At 43.9% G+C, this 20,718-nt stretch overlaps 1 protein-coding gene across 1 annotated transcript in view; it reads left to right on the top strand.

The window, feature by feature from the left end:
* The first annotated feature begins 3,672 nt into the window (after window positions 1–3,672).
* MYO10 (myosin X) overlaps window positions 3,673–20,718 on the top strand; it is a 163,634-nt gene continuing 146,588 nt past the window's right edge. The window contains exon 1 of the mRNA XM_068197079.1: window positions 3,673–4,001. Coding sequence (XP_068053180.1) covers window positions 3,981–4,001 — 21 coding nt within the window. The 5' untranslated portion in view covers window positions 3,673–3,980. The remainder of the gene's footprint in view (window positions 4,002–20,718) is intronic.

Here is a 20,718-nt window from a genome sequence, read left to right as displayed (position 1 = left end):
AGATTGAATTAACTGAATGTATCATTTAATTCTTTGACTGAAATCAATCCACATGCCTTACAGAAGGGACAGTAGTGCTGTGGCTAAGGCAGATAACCTACTTCAGTGCCATCAGTAGGGAAAAGAAAACTCCTCCAGAGGGTGAAAAAAGCTTTTGTGCAATAAACCTGGTAAGGCATGCAAAAGCTAAAATCGCTCAGTTCAATGATACCGTTGTGGAAAAAATGGCAACTAAAAATAAGGTAAGCTAAGAAAGAGCAAAGCATCATATGCATGCAATGAAAATTCATCAGCCTTTCTAAAAAATCATTCAGTATAAAGCCTTCAGCATAAAGATGCCCCCCACAGATCTTCTGTTAAGGTTTGGTTTTTGTAGATGAAAACCAGGGGAAAAGTTACTTTTAAAAAGGAGCATCTAGAATTTGACCAAGTGTCCTCAAAGTACTGAATGAGTTAATGGTTTGTTGGGATGTAATCACATCTACAAACGTTGTAATATATGCAATAAATATTTAAAAAAGGCACTACAAATCTGGTCTGTGGAAATTCCCTGTGAAGAAACACAGCTCAGGTGAAACATATGATTTATAGATAACTGGGCTGTAGTCAATAGGTTGGTTTTGCCTCTGGAGCAGAAATGGAAATCTGCATGCAATGGGATAGAGTTGTTGATAGAGACAGGAGAAATTTAAATCTGTTTTAAAAGTCCAGGGTCTTACAAAAGCCCCAGCTGCTAAGAATTCTTTGGGATCCAAGGAAGGAAGAGATGTCTGTTTTTGTCAGACACTTTGGTCAGATACAGACTTTAGCAACTGCTGGGGGAGGGGAAAAAAGATCAGAAAGACTGGATGAAGATGAGTCCTGGCCCATGTAATGCAGCAAATGTAACTGAGGGATACTAAAATAGGCTAACAGACCAGCTGAGAGCAAAGCCAACCTAGCAAATGCCAAAGCTCTGCTGCATGGAGCAAAAGAGAGGCTGGAGCAAGGAAAGGGGACCAAGGACCAGATACCTCACCACCAACCACCCACACAAGATCTTCACAGCCTGGGAGGTGTCTCATCAGAGAGGTGGAATGGAGCTTTTGGTCCATTCCTGGTCCTCACCGGAGCTGAAAGCTGAGCCGGCATGCATGTGAACAGCTTCAAAAGGAAGTAATTTACCTTAGGCACACAATCAGTGAAGGAATTTCTACCGATTAAAAGAAAATTGGAGCTGTGCAGAACTGGCCAAGTCTCCAGATGTTCATGGAGCTTTGTACACTGTGTCTGTGGGGTTTTCCAAATTCCAGAACAATTGCATAAAATGAATAAGAGACTAGTTTGGGGTCATTTTCAGAGAGGGAAAAGGAAACACCATGTTTCAAACCTCCTTTCTTATGAAACACAGATGCTAGTGCTTACAAACTGTGAGCAGAACTGACGCAGAAAGACATAGAAGGAGAAAAGGAAGAAGCTTCTTGGAGTGACTGTTCCCCTCTACTCCTGCAATCCTGTTCTACTCTACTTCTGCAATCCTTCGTGCAACTTTTCAGTCATTCTAAATCTTAACAAAGTCTTAGGAGTTAAACAAGTCTTTTGCAATGCCTCCCCACCACAAGAGAATACTCATTCTTTCTGCAGTGTATTTTTAGGCTTCATAAAACTATTCCATTGGTAATGCTTTCTTGTAATTTATTGAAATTGTCATTTAAAAAAACACAGGCCACTTTTATTGGATGATTGGTTCAAGGTTTTCATGAATTCCTATGCCAGTTGTGTTTCACAGACCTGAGTACAATGCAGTAGCCAGACATGCGCGCTACATTCCAAAAACATGGTGTTAAGCAAAGTATTCAATCAGAAGTCAAAATAATTTAACAAATACCTCTAATCTGACTCAACCCTTGCCAAACTAGGGCTTGTATGAGAGGGGAAGCTTTCTGGCACAGTGATTGTGGAAAACAAACCCTGTTTCCCTGGAGTAACTTTGGAAGTGTAGTAGTTTGGAATAGAGTTATGGAGCTCCCACACTGGAGTTTATACCTTAGAATCTACAGAAGCATAATGATTTAGGCTAACTTCTGTGTGAGCTGATACTGTGTAAACAGGTGAATTCAGGTGAAATCATTTGCAAATCTTGAGTTTCAGAGCAACTGTAAGAAGGTACATTCTGTTTACCTAGGAGCAGATGTTAGGGGGATGACAAGAGGAGTGATCCTCCAGCAGTCCCCAGGCTGCTGCAGGGTGTCCAGCAGGATATCTCCCAGCTGGGCTTGGCAAGCTGCAACAGGGATGCTGCCCAAGGGACTCTGTGCTGTGCTACAAGCAAGCTGGGAAGTGTTTCTGCTTTTTCTGCTGCAAGCCACTGTCACTGGCCATGGGAAGGTGAGCTGGGGAGAACTGCTGGTCTCTAGGAGCTAGCCATGTCCAAGGCACTTGCTTTCTGCCGGAAAACTTCCCCTCACCTGGTTTCTGTGTGATGGGACAGGAAGCCACAGCCCCCATGTAGGCTCTAACAGGTACTTGTTTGGCAAAAAGTCCCTCTTCTCTTGGTTTGCCCCAGTGCTAGCCTTGACAGCACATCAGTTTTCATGGATGTCACTGTGTGAATCTCCAAGACCAGCACAACTCCATTTTGGACATGACCTATCTCAAAGCCAAACATCTTTTACCTGCTCTCCTCCTTATTAAAAATAAAAATGTTTTTTTGACACAAAGGTGAACTTGTGATGTGTATCTAATCTTAAACTTGCTTTTTTTCGTGGTGCTTGTGCTTTATGTGTTGGGCATGACACCTTAAAAAATGACAGTTGCCGACTCATGGTTATTTCTGCTATCAAGGGCTGGTCTCCCATATCTCTGCTCACATGCTTAAGCTCCCAAACCATTATTAGGGTTCTGCCTGTGACATAAAAGCAGAATAGTGCATTTGCTTTCTTTACGGCTGTGACTTATTTTTTGGTACATTTCTTTCTGCAGTGTGAAAGAAATAGGACAGTATTGGCAAGATTTGATTCTCCTTTGCTGTGTTTCTTGGGCTGTTAGCTACTACAGGGTCAGCACAAAATAATTAACAAGGTATGTCTCCAAAACCTGAGTACTTTAAATGTGCTTTGCAGAAATATAAAGGACTGGAAAACTATATAAAGGAGGGCTATTTTCATTTGCAGTGATGTCTCAGTAAGTGGCTGCTGCAAGATGTGTTTAGCAAAGGAACACGGATAATGCTGAGGTGGGCTCCTACACAAGTTTGCTACACATTTACCCAAGGGCTGCCTGTCCGCAGCAGAACCCTGCAGGTACGTATTCTTTAACCATCTCGGGCAGCACCTCTCTCCGGATGGCGGAGCTTTGCACTGCTGTGCCCTGTCGGACACGGGAGCGGAGCCCCCCCCCGACCGGGGCGAGCCTCCGCTCCCCTTCCAGCCCCTGCGCTCCTTTCACTCCACATTCCAACGCGTGTTTCCGCTCCCCGAGCAGACGGGCACGCGTCCCCAGGACCCCAGGGCCGACGTACCGGGGGCAGCGGTGGGACGGGACGGCACGGGACGGGACGAGCGCGGAGCCCGGGGGCGCTGCCCGCACTCTGGCCAGGGCGGGGCGGGGCGGGGGCGCGGCTGAGCGCGGCGCAGGGAGCGGCGCGGCCCCGGCTCCGCCTCTGCTCCTGCCCCGCCTGGACGGGACGGGGGCGGCCCCGGGCAGGAGCGTGCGGCGGCGGGAGCTTTCCTTGTCCTCCTCCTCCGCGTCACCCCCGCTGCCGGCTCCCCGCGGCGGCTATGCGCTGCCGGGACCGCCCGGCCGAGCGGCGCTGAGGGGGCGGGCGGACAAAGGCTGCGGGCCGGTGCCGGCGCTGGGGCGCGATGGAGCGGCGCGGCGGCTGAGGCGGCTCGGTGGGGCGAGCCGAGCCGAGCCGAGCCGGGCCGGGCCAGACGAGAGCGGCACATGGTGCGCGGCTGGTGCCCGGCGCTGCGCACCCGCGGGCGGGCCGAGGGGCCACCATGGACAACTTCTTGGCGGAGGTGAGCGCGGGCCGGTGGGATTCTCCTCCCACTCCTTCTCCAACGTGGGGTCGCTTTGTGGGGCAGGATACCGGCAGCAAAGCGGCGGGAGGCTCACGGAAAGTGTTCGTTCCCTCGAGTAGTTCGGTTTGCAGGGTGTTCCCAGGAGCAGCGCCCGGGGAGCGGGAGGCAGGCGGAGAGGGAGGGAGGGAAGGAGCTGCGCCCCCCAAATTCCCGGCCTCTGTGGCTGTGGCCGAGGCGGAACTCGGAGCCGCCGTTCTGCAGCGGTGCTGCCGGGGGCTGTCCGCAGCCGGGCGGGCTCTCGGCGCTAACTGGGGCTCGTTAGAGCGGCGGGGGATGGAGGCTCCGCTGCCGCGGCGCTGCCCCTCAGCCCCGCGCCCACCGGCGGCACCTCCCCGCAGCGGGCACCCCGCGGAACGCGCGCGGCGGGGGCGCCGGTGCGGACCCTGCCCCGCTTCCCGCTGCCTGCGGCGAGGCAGCCTCTGAAGCCGTGCCTGGGTGCGAGTGGGGAGTCCCTCCTCGGGGCTTCTCTGTGTGAGAGCCGGGGAGCGCGCTTTGTCCGCCTTGCACGGGCACGAGAGGCTTCAGACGATGAAGGTTTCAGAGGCAGGGCTGCCGTTGGGCACCCTTTTTAAGAGGTTTGTTTATTGAGTGCGTGTCATTAAGTGCAGACGAAATCTTTTTCTACAAAATGCAAAGGAGGCAGGCTGAATTCCTGAAAGTCTTTTGAGCTTTACCGTGGTCTTGTGGATCTTGACAACTTCAGTTGTGTCGGGTGAGGAAATCGAATCAAAGGTGCTTTGCTACTGACTCAGGATATTTGATGAAACTCAGAACCTGGGTCCTCTTCTGTCCAAGCTAGCTGAATTTTGTACAACAATATTTTACTGGATCGGTTTATCCCGCCTGGTGTAGACACAGCCTTATGAACATATAGTGTGCAAGATCAATGTTTTCTCTGTGTGTGTGTGTTGTGTCTGTAGTTTGCTGGCAAAGCCCGTGACTGGGTTGTGACTTCTGGTGACTGCCTGCACACTTGCTTTAATTGCACCTCTCGCCAAAGCAGTTGCACTGTCAGGGTTGTAAATACAGGCCAGGCATCTGTTTTACAGGGTTGTGATTAATCTGCAGAATTGTCCTTTGCCCTCATGAAACAACATCCCTCGTGTTCTTGGTGCTGCTGCTTATGCTTCCACAAGAAAAATAGGTGATTTGTTTACTGAAATAGTAATTAGTCAAATAAAAGAAGGTCATACACTTTATTGCTTGTTGGCTTTTCATTTGTCAGACAACAAAAGTTCTGTCAACTGCACTAAGAAGGAAGAAATGCAGCATTAGCTTTGATGAAGTCTGAGTTAAGTAGTAATGCTGCCTTTATTTTTTGTTTAGAGGATGTAGCCCTCACCTTTCAAAAGCTTGTGAGCCATGAGCAATATGGTAGTATTAACATAGCCTTGCAAAATTAGTCTGAAGAGTCATTCGCCCCAACACAAAGTACTGCAGTGTGCCCTACATAAAGGTGAAGAAGAGTTTTCATGGTTTTGACTCCCCTATTAGGCAAAATTACTTGCTCCAGGGAAAATACAAGTAAATTTTGCCAGTCTGTGTTAGCATTTCAGCATATATTTATGTTAATCTGTGGTTGCTTCATATGGACTTTGATCTTTCTTAAGAACTTTGACTCCCTTTCAACATGCAGATATTACTTTAAAAGATCAGTAAATATAGCACCTTGACTTTAATCTGCATCCAAAGTCCCACCCACAAGTATAAACATTTTCCTTCCCTCACTCTGGAGCAGAGCATATGTAAATGGAAAATAGAGAGGATGAGGCACAATAGCAGAAATGCACTGAGTCTGACCCAGCTACCACAGAAGAATATCTGTTGAAGGCACTGGATTGAGCCACTAGGTAATTTAATTTGTGTGAGGCAGACATCCTGCAGCTGCTCTTTAAAAAAATATTTGCTGACTTATCTAAGGGAATTACTGTTGTTGTTAAAATAAGTTATAGTGTGAGGAAGAAGTAGGAAGCTAGATGAAAGGCACAGGTGAAAAGCCCAACGTGCTCAGTTCTTCTTTGTCAGGGATGTAAGCCTGCTGATCTGATTACATTTTGGGAGAAAAGCTGATAGTGGGAAGCGTAAATACTGGCACTTCAGAGGGCTCATTCCTCAGCATTACCAAGAAGCTCCTGTTCACCACACTGGAGGCAGAAGTGTCTTCAGTCTGGGTTTTGCAGATAATATTGTACAACTTAAAGGTTAATAGGAAAAAAAAAAAAAAAACCTGCATTATTATTTCTCCCTAGCTACATACTAAATATAACATGCCTCAGTATAGGGTGATGCTTACTGGAACAAAATGAGGCAACTGAGTGAGATACCTCTGGAGAGCAGGAGGTGCATCACAAGGGATGTACTCCTGTTGGGACTTGCTGCCTTAAGTGAGGTGTGGGTTAACGCCAGGCTCATGCCAATCATCTGACACTGCCATCTTTTGTGACTTAGCAGCTCTTTGACTTCTCCCTCTTGCTGCCCAATTTCCCTTCTTTTTCTTAGTATTAATAGCTTTTATTGTTAAAGGACAGCAAGTGGTTGCACTTGTCTTCTGGGAAGCCTTGATTTCCATCCCTGTCGCAATTTTCTAGCTCCACCAATTAAAAAAAAAAAAAAAAAAAAAACAAAAAACCAAAGCATGGCTCTAAGTAAAGAATTAGGCTAGAAAAGTTTGTCCTGTAACTTACTCTCCAATGTGCTCTAATTGCTGCAAGGTATTAATGTAATAACAAAGTTGCATTCTGAATACAGAGGAAAAGTATTTTCTGATGCGTTTTTAAAGGCTGTTGATTGGTCTATGCTACCTTAGAGTCTTTGAAGGTAAGTTGGACTTAGAGTTTTAATTTTTTTTTGTTTGTTTTTGTAGACATATTTGCTTATATAAAGTATTGAAACCTGTAGAAATCCTGTATGGGTATGTGCAATAAAGCCATTTGGCTGTCTTGCTTAAAACAGCCTGAAAAAATTGTTCCCATATGTTTTGCCAACAGCCAGAGCGATCTCAGGGGAACAGGCTCCTGTGGTAGCTGAGGTCAGACTTTTTTCCAGTGAGAATGCATCCCTGCTAAGAGGGGATGTATGCCATGAGGGAAGGAAGAAAGTAATTTCCAGATGAGGCAGAAGACAAGGAGAGGGGAGCTCAAACTGCCCCTTCAGCATCTAAAGTTCCCAAGCAGTGCTTATCATGGCAGCAGGGGAAGAGGATGCAGAAGTCAGGTTTATCTTCTTCCTCGTACATGGTAGTCACTTTGACCAATACGTACGGCATGTTGCACTGAACCGTGATTGCTGTCCTTGTCACAGAAGAAGTGGGGCATTTGCTGACCCAGCGGAGGTCAGAATGGGCTTGAGGTTAGGAGAAACTTCTTTAGGACATCTTGTCCAAACCTGTCCTCCAAGCTGGTGCTCAGCTTCTGGGGAACTAACTTGCAGTACGGTGTGTATAGTGGTGGCTGCAGGGATTGTTTGGATTTAGCTGTTGCCAACCTTAAAGGAATCCCACCACCCTTGCAACTGGGGAAATTGAGGAAAATGGAGGAGAACAACTGTGTGTCATGCCTTCTGTGTAGCATGTCTGGGTAGATGATGTTGAGGGAGATCACTATAAAGGCATCACCGACATAGAGGTCCTGCTGATGTTTATCCAACACTGCACAGAAGTTTATTTGGAACTGCAAGGTACCCTTCTAGTGTCCTTTGAGGCACAGCAGATACTTTGTGCCTGCCATGCTTTTATTTTTAGCATTACCACTGGTACCTGGAGTTCAGAATGGTTTACTTAATTTCTGCTCTCTGCAGTTGCCAATACTTGCCTGTGTACCCTGTTTTAAGGAGAAGGCTCCCAGCGTGTATTCTGAGGGAGCAAGTGTTGAACCTCTCCCTCTGTGGGAAGGGTATGGGACAAAAATTTAGCCTCAGGAAGCTGTCAGAGGAGGTATCTGCTTGAACCTGGAAGCTCTTAATTCAGCAGCTTGCAGCAAGCTTTTTCTTGATTCTCTCTTGTTGCAACATTTGGCAGATCACAGCCTCAGAGCACTGAGTCCTTTGAGGGATTAATCATCTCCTGCAGATAGGTGGCCTTGGCACCACCAAGGTTATTCACCTAATGAAAAAACCTGGTGATGCAAATAAATACCTGCATCGATATACATGGATTCTAGCTGTGCTGTGCAGCACAGTGTATGTGTTTGGGATGACCTTTGAAGTCTCCCCAGTTTTCATTTTACAAGTGCTTTGATGATAACACAAGCATGGGTCTGATGTTCCAGCTTTTAGTATTGGTGTAAGCTGTGTAGCTTACACCAGCAAAGTTGTCCTTTAGTCTGGTGGGGCAAAACCCATGAGTGATGGCATAAAGGTGTTTCTGGAGACCTTCTAAGTGCCAAAGCCATCCCAAGCAGAAACAGTGTCTCTTTTGGCTGTTGACGTTGGCTGTGTTCTCTGAATTTTCTGAGCTCTGACTTCTCATATTTAAGTTTTTTTGAAAGCTGACGGTTGCTTTGTCTACAGTTATTTTTAGGTTAATTGGAGAGCACTGTGTTTTGAATAGAAGATGTTTCAAGGGGGCTTAGATCTACCTTATCAAGTCAGAAAGATGAAGTTTTTTTCAGATTTATTGCTCCAAGTTGTAAATCACGTTCAGCTCATCAGTATCATGTAATGGTTACTGCCCACCACTGATATTCACAAGTGCCTTTCATAAGACAAATTTGTGCAACTGAAACATCTTCATGACTGGACTGGAGCCTAGCAACCCAGTTGGTACTGCACGTAATGCAAAATGACACAAGAATTCTCTTAAAGCTACAAAATACCTAGGTTTTGAAGTTGGCAATGGAGGCTCTACATTCTGCAGGGTCTGCTTGTGGTTTTTTTTTTTTGTATGTTCAGTCAGTCTCCAACCAAAGAAAAGCTGTGAAACCCACTATTACAGGAGACTTGGCTGCTTCTGAGTCTGGGTTTTTTTTTTTTTTTACGTTCTGGTGACACCTCACTGAAATGTTAACTTCTTTTTTGGTCTTTTCCCTAATTGTATATTTGTGTTAGCACTTTGTCTGTCAGCTATTTTGCTCTAAGAAGATGTTATTCTTTATACGTGTTTTCATTTGGTGAGTACTGTGTATGGGTGATATTGACCATTGTGAACCTCTTCAGTGTGGTTTTTTTGTGTTTGTTTTTTTTGTTTGTTTTGTTTTGGTGTTTTTTTTTTTTTTTTTTTTTTTGGTTAGGGTTTTTTTCTTGTTTGTTTCAGGGCTGTCACTCAGCTTGCTGGCTGGTAAAAGGGAATAGTGCTTGAAAGCATGGCTAGTCCCAACTTATTTTTGAGGCCAAGTGGCATGGGCTTTTATCAGAAATGTTCCACATTTTTTCCATGATTCTGTAATGGCAGGAGAGGACCACTTTGGAGGAGAAAGGGAAGCAAAAAAGAAGGGTAGCTTGAACTTTCAGTGTCATGTGGGGAGTTTAGTGCACTGGTCCAATGAGTAACCTGAGATACCTTGCAACCTTTCAATGCTCTTGTTGCCCCAGTGTGCCTCAAAAGGGAAAAGGAAAAGTTTGGGGCACCTTATTAATAATTATGCATGGTTGTACCACAATAGGCTTCTGCTCTGGTGATTTCAGCTGAATCTTTGTTTTCAGTGTGATAAGACCAATATAGTCTCATGAATCTGTTTTTTTGACTTTAGAAAATAGCTGAAGAAAAACTGGTGGGTCCGTGGCTCTGTGTGCTGGAGCATATGTGTGAATATCTATATACATTGTCACTGTGCTAATCAACCTCTAGCAAGTGAATAATTTGCCTCCTTCTTTTTTTCTTTCAATATGGATTGTTAATATTGGTGGTACTTCTAAAAAATTTTTCTAGCAAGACAAATGCCTTTTTGTGTCTCTTGGACGGGTGCAGACCCTGTGGAAGGTACAGCAGCCTCCAGCCAAGAGCAGGAGAAGCAGCTCCACCCCTGGAGCATCCGGCAGGTTGACTCCAATGCAGTGGCAGTTCTGAAGGGAAGCGTGTCCTCTGGGTAGTTTAATCTCACCAACCTTTCTGGCTGCAGGGCCAGTATTTTTCCTTAGTGAATCACTGTCTCCAGATGTGGTCAGAGCCAGGAACATGGTTTTGGGTGGAGTACGGGTAGAAGGGAAGGAGGTAAAAGTCAGTCTGAATTAAGACTTTTGGTGAGGGGGCAAAAAAAAAAAAAAGAATTATCAGCCTTAAGTCACTAATTGTGACAACTTTACAAATTTTGGGATGTGACCTCAAAACTTGCTTAATTAATTATGATTTCAGGCTTGTATCAGAGGATCATGGCTTAGACCTTCTTGTTTCTCTTGACTTTTCCTGATATTTATCATTATGTGACATTTTAAGCCATTAGTGAGACATAAATGAGGATGATTTGGTGTTGGGACCATAGCTAATGGTAAATTACTGGATTTAGGTATTATTGGTTCAAATTTTGCATGGTGGCTTTTTTTTGTCTCCAGTTATTTAGGATTTTCTAAGGTGTCCTATATCTGAAATATGAGCATTATTCACTGGCCATATTTACTGTAATGCAACTTTGTTCTGGACAGCACCCTGATTAAGAAAGGTTAAGTGGATTATACTTTTCTTAAGAAGTCTCTTAAGTAGCTCAAACACTCCGTTCTTATAAAGGCAGAACTTTTCAAGTTCGGATTCAGAATGGGAGCTGATATTGACCATGGTCCAGATCTGCCTTATGAAGTAAACTATATCTATGCTGAAGAAGAAACTACACTTTTGCTATGTGGAAAATATGAGCATTATATTAGGAAAATATACTGGGAAAGATTCATTAGGAGAGAAAGAATGAGTAAAGATTGTTTGTATTTCTAAATGTTCCTGTAAGAAGAAGGGGGGTGTTTGGGGAGAATATACTGTCCAGTTCTAGACTCATTTCTGCAAAGCTGGTGATTAATACTGTAATCTCAGGTAGGTTCAAATATCATTTATGCTTGTTCCTTGATATCATGAGCCAGGACAGCCAACATAGGGATGTCTGGCAGCTTTTCTGCAAGGTCTTGTTTTGTAGGCATTGTAACTGGATGGACACTTTCCCATTGCAGACCAGTGACTGATTGAGGAAGGCTGCTGAGTTGATTCAGCTGTAAATGCGTCATACCTGTACTTGTTTTACTTATAAATGTAAATACTTGCTCTCTATTTAGCTGCTGTTTTCTTTTGGGCCAAGTGACCTTTTTTCAGTCCAGCCTGTGAAAGCCTTCTTATTTGGTATAAAGTTTAGGGAAGTTTTTTTTTTTTCCTTTTTTTTTTTTTTCATTGAAATTGCAAGCATGAGTGATGTTGGAGTAACTTAATAATATATAGGGTTTTCTGTTGAATAGGTAACTAGGAATAGACACGATTTTGGTTCCCACTGAAAGCATGGCAGAAATTGGGGTGTGTTCGGTTTTGCTGGCCAAAGTTAACATTTCTGTTTTCTATAGGCTCTTCAATATGAGATCTTGTAGTTTTTCCTAGTGTGCAGTTGTGCTTAGGTGCTTTTTCACCAAGGGGTACCCACAGTCAGTAACTGGAAAAAAAAAGAAAAAAAAAGACACACTTCAGCCCTTTTAAGTGTTTTCCTTTGAGGAAAACTGCAGTTTACCGTGGTGTATGGAAGGAAGTCTTCAAAAGGGAAAGGTACTGGTAACTTGTATGGTTTTTCAAACTTGCATTGAAAATTCAGATGAAAAAAAACCTTAGGCTGGATTTCTTGTGTGTTTCAATGACCCTGTCCCCAGTAGGCAAATGTAAGCATATTGGAGCAGAGCCTAAATATGGGAGTCAGTTTAATACCCTGTACTCCTTCTAGGATTAGTGGCATACTGCAAGGAAACTTTTTAGAGGATAGACTTTACTCATGTACAATCCAGTGTCCTGCCAGACTTTAGATTTGAACAGGCTTCCTGTATTTGTATGTTAATACCTTATAGCAGATACATACATTGTTTCAGTGGGCATGTTGCCTGGTTTATGGTATCAGACTTTCTTTTCTTTGAGAGTATGTTGTCTTCATCTTGCAGCAAGCCTCACTAGGCTTTTGGCTTAATATTAAGCTAAGATGAATGTTCAAGAAATCAATGCTTTTTTTAATCCAACTCTTAGATGGATTAAATGTGTCTATGACATTTTTGGTGGGTTTGGTTCTGGTTTGTTCCAAATGAGGGAAGGAGGAAGAAGGAGTGGGTAGCTCAGCAGCAGATTTCAGGGACCAAGCTGTGCCTTCACACGGGGTCCTGGCTGGTGTCATGCACAGGGTGAAGGGCTGTGTTGGAGGACTCAGGAAATACAAGATTAACTGCTCTTTGATGTATTAGTATTGCCTTTTCCTATATATTCTTGGGAAACTATTCATAATCTTTTATTATAAGTCAGTGATACAAGAGTGTGTTAATACAAGTCTCTTTTGTTTTGGAGAATGCCCTAAAGGGTGTTGCTGTAAGGACAGCTTAGCAGAGGAAAATGTTTGGTTGTTGTTTTTTCCTCTGGGGGGCAAAACTATATTTCCACTCTGAGCAGGTTTACCCCAGGGCATTTTATCACGGCACATCTGGCTCTTTACTGGGGTTGTCATTAAAAGTATTGAGGGTCTTCTGGGTTGTGTTCTCTGCTCTTAAGTTCTTGGCATGGTAATGCTGACAGAGTGGTACCCAGCTGCCCAAGTCTGCAATCATGGTTTCAAAGTTAGGATTGATTGTGGTGCCTGTAGCACAACCTCAGGTAGAGACCTGAGGCTCAAGGGTTGTTAAGTACTAGCTGTCAACTGGAATTACAAAGCAGAGTATTACTGAAAGTTGTCATCAGAGTTAACACCCCAAATCCCTTGGCCCTCTTTCTCTTACATACTTTCTTTCAGAAGTCTTCAGAAAACTACTTTTGATGAACTTTCCAGCATCTGGAGAAAACATTTCTGCAGTTCTTGAAATGACTTTGAACTGTGAAAGTGGTGCTACTGGCAAAGCCTTGTGTGGTTTTGGTGTGGTGTGCTGCATGTGCCTGTTGATCGTGCTGAGAGAAGTGCACGCCTTCTCTTTTGCATTCAGCCAAACTGGCCCTGGGTTTGGGGACAGGAGATAAAAGAAGTTTATTCGTTGTCTTAAAAAAGTATTGATGTTTATAGCATTATGGGAAAGGGATTATTTGTTCTTATTTTAGTTGCTGTTGTTTAGAGTGACACTGAAATGTTTTCTCAGATTAAGTTAAATATATTTGTTAAGAGAATGGGATTGTTTTTCTTATGAAGTTGTTTATCTTGAGGAGAAGTCAAATCCTTTTGTTTAATGTACGCATCTGATTACAGAGCCAGTGGACATCATTTCTATTTGACCATTTCAGTGGATCAAACCCAGCTTTGTGTCTTGGTTAGGTTATATTTTTATTTGCTTCAGAAAGGAGCCAAGTTGGCGGGACACAGGTCACGTCAGGAGTCACACTGGAGTTCACGTCAGGACAAGGAGTAGATGCTCATTCTGTAGGTCAGACTTGCTTTGTTGGTTGTCTTCTTGGATCTCTTCCCCTTATTAAATATAGACTGGGTTTGTGATTAGGGTTTATCCCCTCATTACAGCTTTCTGGTGGTGGGTACGATGAATAGGTTTGTTTGGTGTGTCCAATCAATTAGTATATTCCCCAGAAGAAAATAAGAGCAGCATTTACAGCAGGGCTTTGAAGGGTGGCATTTCCTGCTGCCTTTCAGACCGTGTACCAGGAGGAGTGTCCCATGAAGTGAGCTCTTTGTTCTTGAAACTCCAGTCGGATTCTGCCGTGTGATACTTGATAAGCTCTTTCAAGGAATAAACATACCCAGCAAATCTATGCTAGAAAATGTAATTAGGGCAGCAGACCCTTTTTTTCCTCCTTGCAATAACATTTCTAGTAATTGCACACCAAATTTGAGAAGTTTTAACAGATGATAAATGGGACTTCGGTGTTTTCACAGCACTAAAGGCAAAAGTTTGATTCTCTGTTTTGTGTTAGTTTTAGGAGTCTCTACTCCCAGTTTCTGTTCCTATCACACCATCATTTTGCCTTGGTGATCCAGTACCTTAAATGACTAGGACTCTCGTGCAGTAGTTAATACCCGAGATTTCTTTTGTACAGAAGCCCATGAATAAACTTAATTGCAATGTGATGAAATAGTTGTATTAAACTTTTACTGTGTAATTACACCTTTGTTGCATGTCTTTCTACCATGCAGTTAAGGTGGAGATGCCATCAGTACCTGTTGGAGGACAGAAAGTGGTACAGAAATCTGTGCATTTTCTTATGAGCATCCAGTGATCCTTTGCTGGTGGCTTGTTCTCAGCAGTCCTTACTGAGTGAAAAAGGAAAACACTGAGTCATGGAATCCTTTTCCTTCAGACAGGGAATCAGCAGTTACAGTGTTCCAGGTGCTTCTGGACTCAGGCAAATAAAAGCTGTAATTCTGAATTTTCATTTCTTGAACTTGTGTGTCACTTACAGAAACACTTCTTTATACTGGTTGGCAACATTTGATTTGAAAAGTGCACAGTTGCTTTATGCAGTCAGAGAGGCCACAAAAGCTTTGCTGTTTTCCTGGGAATTTTTTTTTTTATTTTCCTGCTGGAAGGCATCAGAGATTTTGGTAGGCAATATGAGCTGTGACTGTCCAAGAGCATAGGGATGTGCCTCCCACTCTGCATGTAGACATTAGGCAAGAAGAGTGGCTGCACATAAATCAGTGGCTAAATTGAAGGGACAAGAAAGGCTTAAGGCCAGCCATGGCCCAGACACCAGCAGCAGCAGATCATGGGTCACACTGCTGCTGGGATGGCCCCAGGCGCTCCTGGGGAGGTGAAGGAGAGGAGCTAGCATCAGGCTCTGAGCAGGAGCAGATGGTTTAGCAGGGGGCTCCTTGTTGGATACAGTGCCTGATAGCTACTGCTTTAAAATGCATGAATTAAGTTTTTGGGGTTTTTTTGTTTTTTTTTTTTTTTTTTTTTTTTTAGTTTGTTTGTTTTTTGTTTTTTTTTTTTTTTGCTTTGTAGTTCCTTTCAACTTTGTAGAATAATCTTCTCTTGCTGTCCTCTAGCCAGCTGGAGTTCTCCTAGCTGTAGGTTTTGAATGTGTATTTGCTGGTTGGGACTTGGGTCTTTGGTTTTATAGAATATCCTAAGTTGGAAAAGACCCACAAGAATCATTGAAGTCCAACTCCTAGCCGTGCACAAGACACCCCAAGAATCACACCACGTGCCTGAAAGCATTGTCCAATGATTCTTGATCTGTGTCAGGCTTGGTGCTCTGACTACTTCCCTGTGGAGCCTGTTCAGTGCCCAGTAACCCTCTGGGTGAAGAGCCTCTTCCTGGTATCCAACCTAGACTCCCCTAACACGGTTCCACATAATTCCCTTGGGTTCTATCACTGGGCACCAGTGAGAAGAGTCTGCCCCTCTGTTCTTCTTCAGAAGGAAGTTGTAGACAGTGATGAGGTCTCCCCTTACTCTTCTCTTCTCCAGGCTGAACAGACCAAGTTACCTCAGCTGCTTCTCGTACAGCTTCCCCTCCAGATTCTTCACCATCTTTGTGGCCTTCCTTTGGACGCTCCTTAATGGCTTTATACCTTCCTTACATTGTGGCACTCAAAACTGCACACAGAACTCAAGATTGAAGCCACCCCAGTGCAGAGCAGAGCAGGACAATACCCTCCCTTGCCTAGCTGGTGATGCTGTCCCTGATCCCCCCCACCCAGGATGTGGTTGGCCCTCCTGGCTGCCAGGGCACTGCAGACTCATCCAATTTTCCATCAACCAGGGCACCCAGCCCCAGTCTCTCCATCCCCAGCCTGCACATACACTCAGGGCTGCCCTATCCCAGGTGCAGAATCCGGCACTTTTCACTTCTTGAACTTTGTATGGTTAGTGATTGCCCAACCTTCTGATTTGTCTGGGTCTCTCTGCAGGGCCTCTCTTCCTGTGAGGGAGTCAACAGCTCCTTCCATTATAAATGCCAAAATTTTGGAAATTCTTGCATTTTATAGTAGTCTTTTTAAGTATCTTTTTCTAGTGGTATTGAGCAACAATGTGCTTCTAGATAGTTTGGTATAGGCAAATTGGAGAAACCTGTGTTTGTTCTCAAGAAAGCTTCTGTAATACATGTTGCAAAAAATGGGACTTTGGCATTTGTTAGTAGTGCTTCATGGGTGGCAAAATTTATTGTAACAAAATCTTCCCTTTTGCGGTTTCCCTACTTTTTGTTACTGTGTGATCATCTTTTCCACTCATTTTGTTCCAGACACTCTGCCAGAGGAACAAACAGTCAGCAAGTGGCTCTTTCTCTCCAGAAGTCCAGTTATGGTATTACCACTTGTTTTTCAGGAAAGAGCTGGATTTTTATCAGATCTTTGTAACTGTTAGAAAAGGGAAAAATTTCAAGAGTCCTGTCGTTTGGCAAATGTTTTGTTGCTGGAGGTAGTCTGTACCTGCGACCATTGGGATGTTTGCTCTTTACATCTTCACTTGTGGAAGGGTCTCAGACCACTGGGAAGTAAGGATGCTCCTTGTGTGTGCTTTGCAAAAGAAAAGGTTGTGTCAGTAAGCTCAAAGGTGTGACTCTATAAGGTGCTTGTTCCATTGTGGGTGTGTATATTTATTTAGCTTGCTGATATTTTATTGTACTCCAGCTGCAATGCTGTGCTGTTCCTTCCTTTCCCTACGTACCAATGAAGAGGAAAGGCGTGGGGGAAGAGAATACCTTGTATTGTTTGCTGGTGTAGATCTAAACAGGATATTTGTGCCTTCTATTAACCTGTTGTTCCTTGCTAATATTGATGTTAACTATGATTCTTGTATATTGCATGTATTTTTTTCCATTTCTTAAATTTAAGTAAATTATTAGGCACAGCTGCTGTGTCTGCACAGGAGGAAATATAAGGTGAGGAATTGCTTCAAGGTTATTTAGAAGCAAAAAAGTTTGGTTAGTTTGTGTATCTTCTCCCTCTTTTTTACTTTGTTGTTTGAATTAACTGAAGCAGAAAAAAAAAAGGTGTTTGTTTGTTTATTTTTCACAGTGACCTGGGAAGCTTGTTCACAGCTCAAAAGTCATACTGAGCAAGAATAACATAAATGTCTGAATTGCTGAAAGCTTAAATTCCCTGATGGAAAGGTGGTTTGTTGAGGAGAAAAAATAAAGTCAGAACTAGTAGCCATTAGTGGCTATAAATAAAGTTACTCATTTAGGCCCTCGGACGGATAAAAGAGAGAAGTTGTTCCAGTTTTTCATCTTTACCATGTGGTAAAAAGTAAGGTATGTCATGCCCTCATGCTCTGCTGTTTTTTAGGTGGCTTTAAAAATAGCTCCACTTGTGCTGCTTTCTGCTCAAAGGAAGGTTTTCAAGCATACTTGGATAAGTGATGAAAGTTGTTTGGCCCTAGTCTGAAATAAATACATGAGTTTATGAATCATTTCACTTCTAGTAAGTTGTGTTCCCTGCAGGGCAGTGTCTATTCTGTCAGTACATTTACAGTTCTGATAAAACTCTGAATTTTGTTTTAAACCTGTATCTGTGATCATGTGAGCAATATGGAAATGGTGCAGGGAATAGCTAATGTGTACCTGTGGGTCAGTTGGCCTCCTCTTTTATAAAATAAAACATGGTTTGCGACCTCATGAAGGAGCAGACTAATTTTCTTCCTTGGGGACAACAGCCATGGAAGTGAAGAGGATGCAACAAACCAGCCTAAAGTAGCAATGCACTGAGACTGCCCTGGGGACCCTGGCAGAGTCTTGAAGACTCCAGGGGCTCCCTGCTGAGTTTGGAAACCACTTCAGACAGAAGGCTGGTTTTCCTAGGCTCCAGGTGTTGGGATTAACCCTATTCAGAAGGGCACTGAGTGCCGTCTGGCTCTTTCTGTGTCTTTATTGCACTGTGTACAGTTCTGAACCCACAAATTACACTTTTAGTTTAAAAGTCTTTGTTTAAGAAGCAACTCTCTTCTATGCTTAGCTGTGTTTTCACCCAATTAAGTGAAGGATTTTGGGGCTTGCCTGAATAGCTGAATAATAATTAACCTCTCTTTGACTTAGTGGTGCAGAACTGGAACGTTCGTCTTCAGAGCTAGATTTCTTCTGCCTTGGTGTTGTTGGCTGATCGAGCAGTGACACGTGTCATGTCCTCTTTCCCCTTTAAAGCCAAGTGTATTTGTGGACATGTTACATTTGTCGGGCTTCTTTGGAAAGTAATAACAAAGATGCAATGCTCTTGGGCTTATCCAGAGTCCTTTATTAGGACACTGAGTGTCCTACTCATTGTGGCTCCCAGCTCCCTGTGTGCATTTTGCCCAGCAGCTCTTCCGAAGTTGAGTGGGCTGTTATAAAGGTCTCTCCTGATCCACGGGGGATGCAGGTGAGCAGGCTGTTCCCAGTCTGTCAGTTTTGCTTCTCTTACCAGCAGATGTTGGCAGTTCCCAAACAAGTGGTTGCAATTGCGGTTTCTGACTGGGCAGGAGCGGGAAGTTGCTGGGTAGGCAAAGGCTTGTGGGTAGGTAGGTTTAAAGGCACAGAAGAGTTTTAAGGTTTTGGTGATCTATAGCTAAGCTATGTGATCATGTCTAAAGATAATGAACCCAAAACAAGCAGTGAGAGTGAATTTCTAAAATTTGGTGCCTTGACCTGCATATTACCGGGCTGTCTAATTCTTTCCTTGGAAATTTAGCTCTTGATGTTGCTCTACTTGAAATAAGTAAAAACATGGTAATCCCAGGATGAATATGGGACACAATTCCACCAGATTAAGAGCAGTGTCATAATGTGTTTAAGCATTTTCTGAAATACCTCCTATTTTTCATTTCTAGCTGCATGCAAGTCACTTGGCTTCTTATATGTCACAGTCCAAGCTTGCTGTGAGAATTAATGAACATTTAGGGAAAGATGTCCCTAACTCTGACAGGGAAGGTTGAACTAGATGATCTTTAAAGATCCCTTCCAACATAAACCAGTCTATGACTGTGAACACTGCATCTACTGGGACTCAGGAAACTCCCAAAAATCCACTTAATGGTAGCGAGGAAAAAATGATTGAAATTCAGGAGGTAACTACTGCTGGTCTTGGTACAAGTTATACTGAAGTAGCAGCGACCAGGCACAGCTTCTGCAGATCTGCTGTTGCGGGGTCTGTCGTCTGGCCTCACTCCCTGACTGGGGTGGCCCGGAAAGGTGGAAAAGTCTCTCCTCCAACCCGAGCTTCCAAAGAAAGACTCAGTAATCTTCAGTCGTCCAGTCTCAAGGTAGTTTATTGTATGTTATCTAAAAGATTTCTCCCTGAGCTGCTGCGGTCTGTTCAGCAGTCAGGCAAGGGCACACTCCGATGCCCAGGGGGCTGGTGCCCTCTTTTATATCATACATTACGTATTAGATGTTTACAGTTTTTCCCCAATGCCCATCACCTATATTGAACAATGACTTTCTACTCTAAACCAATCTGTGAGTGCCAACATCACCAAGAACATGGAGATTAGGAAGAAGAAGAAAAGAGGACAGGGTCCGCCCAAGTCCCTCCATCTTAGAACTTCTGACCCCCATGTACAAAACTCAGACCCCTCGGTACAAGGCCTAAAACCCCCCTGAACAGCACTCAAAAATTCTTCCTTTCACTCTGTGACTACTTCTACTATAATATCTAAACTTTTGTGATTTCTTGTTCTTCCTGCAAAGTTGGTAAATTGTTCCATGGATCAAGTTCAAAGCCACAGTGGTCTGTGGCTGCATTCCAGGGTCTCAAATGCTTTTGACGTGGGCCCGGAACATCCAAGAGTATCCAAGGGACATTCTGGGTTCCGACATGCTGTCACACTCACTGCAATGCATACTGCAGGGCCCCACTGCATTGGTGTCGTAGCTCCCAGGTGGGCAGCAGTGGGTGGCACAGCCCGGTGTGGCCTCCGCAGCCATGTCCATCCTGTCAGGGACGAGGGCAGGAAGCCTCTCCCACAATCATGTCTCTGTGCTCTTCACACAGACATGGCTTTGTTAGCAGATGACTTGTCTAACTTACCACTGCTTTTTAACCCATCTCAGGGTCATTGTTTCACTGATTTGTACATTGACTATAGAGCTGCTTTTGTTGCAGACATGTCCTTGGAAGGACAGAAAACAGTTTTTTATTTCTACTTAATTTATTTTAATGAAGCCACCAAGCTGTCTCCTTACCTATACAGGGCATAGCATGTATTGAGGGAAGAACGTTTACCCCAGTGCCTTTTGTAGGGAAGATGTTCAAATCTGTTCCACAAAATCCATAGGAGTTTTTTTTTTTTTTTTGGTTTTTTAGGAAACTGTCCTTAAGAGACTACTGTCTTTGAAAGACTACAAATACTCCTGCCATATTGGCACACAGAAGGTCAAGTTCAATGGTGTTTCCTTTAAATTATCAGAAAGGATATCACTTATCAGCAGGATAAGCACCAAAGCAGTGTATGAAGTTGAGAGTAAAGAGCAGGTGCCGTTTTTACCTCTGCTAGTGCAACAGAATTGCCTCAGGGCTGGATAGGGGTAATTACACGTCAGCCTTTGTCTTTCAGGCACCAGATGGTGTCATGAGAGCTGCTGTTAGGAGCACAAAGTCCCAAGCTGGAAACATGGTGAAGAAAATAGACTTAAAGAAGAACTGGACATTGC

Source organism: Anomalospiza imberbis, chromosome 1 (genome assembly GCF_031753505.1).
Source record: "Anomalospiza imberbis isolate Cuckoo-Finch-1a 21T00152 chromosome 1, ASM3175350v1, whole genome shotgun sequence".
In the NCBI taxonomy this organism is placed as follows: Eukaryota; Metazoa; Chordata; class Aves; order Passeriformes; family Viduidae; genus Anomalospiza; species Anomalospiza imberbis.
The sequence above is the reverse complement of the archived record's forward strand: the minus strand, read 5'-3'. Positions and strand labels throughout refer to the sequence as shown.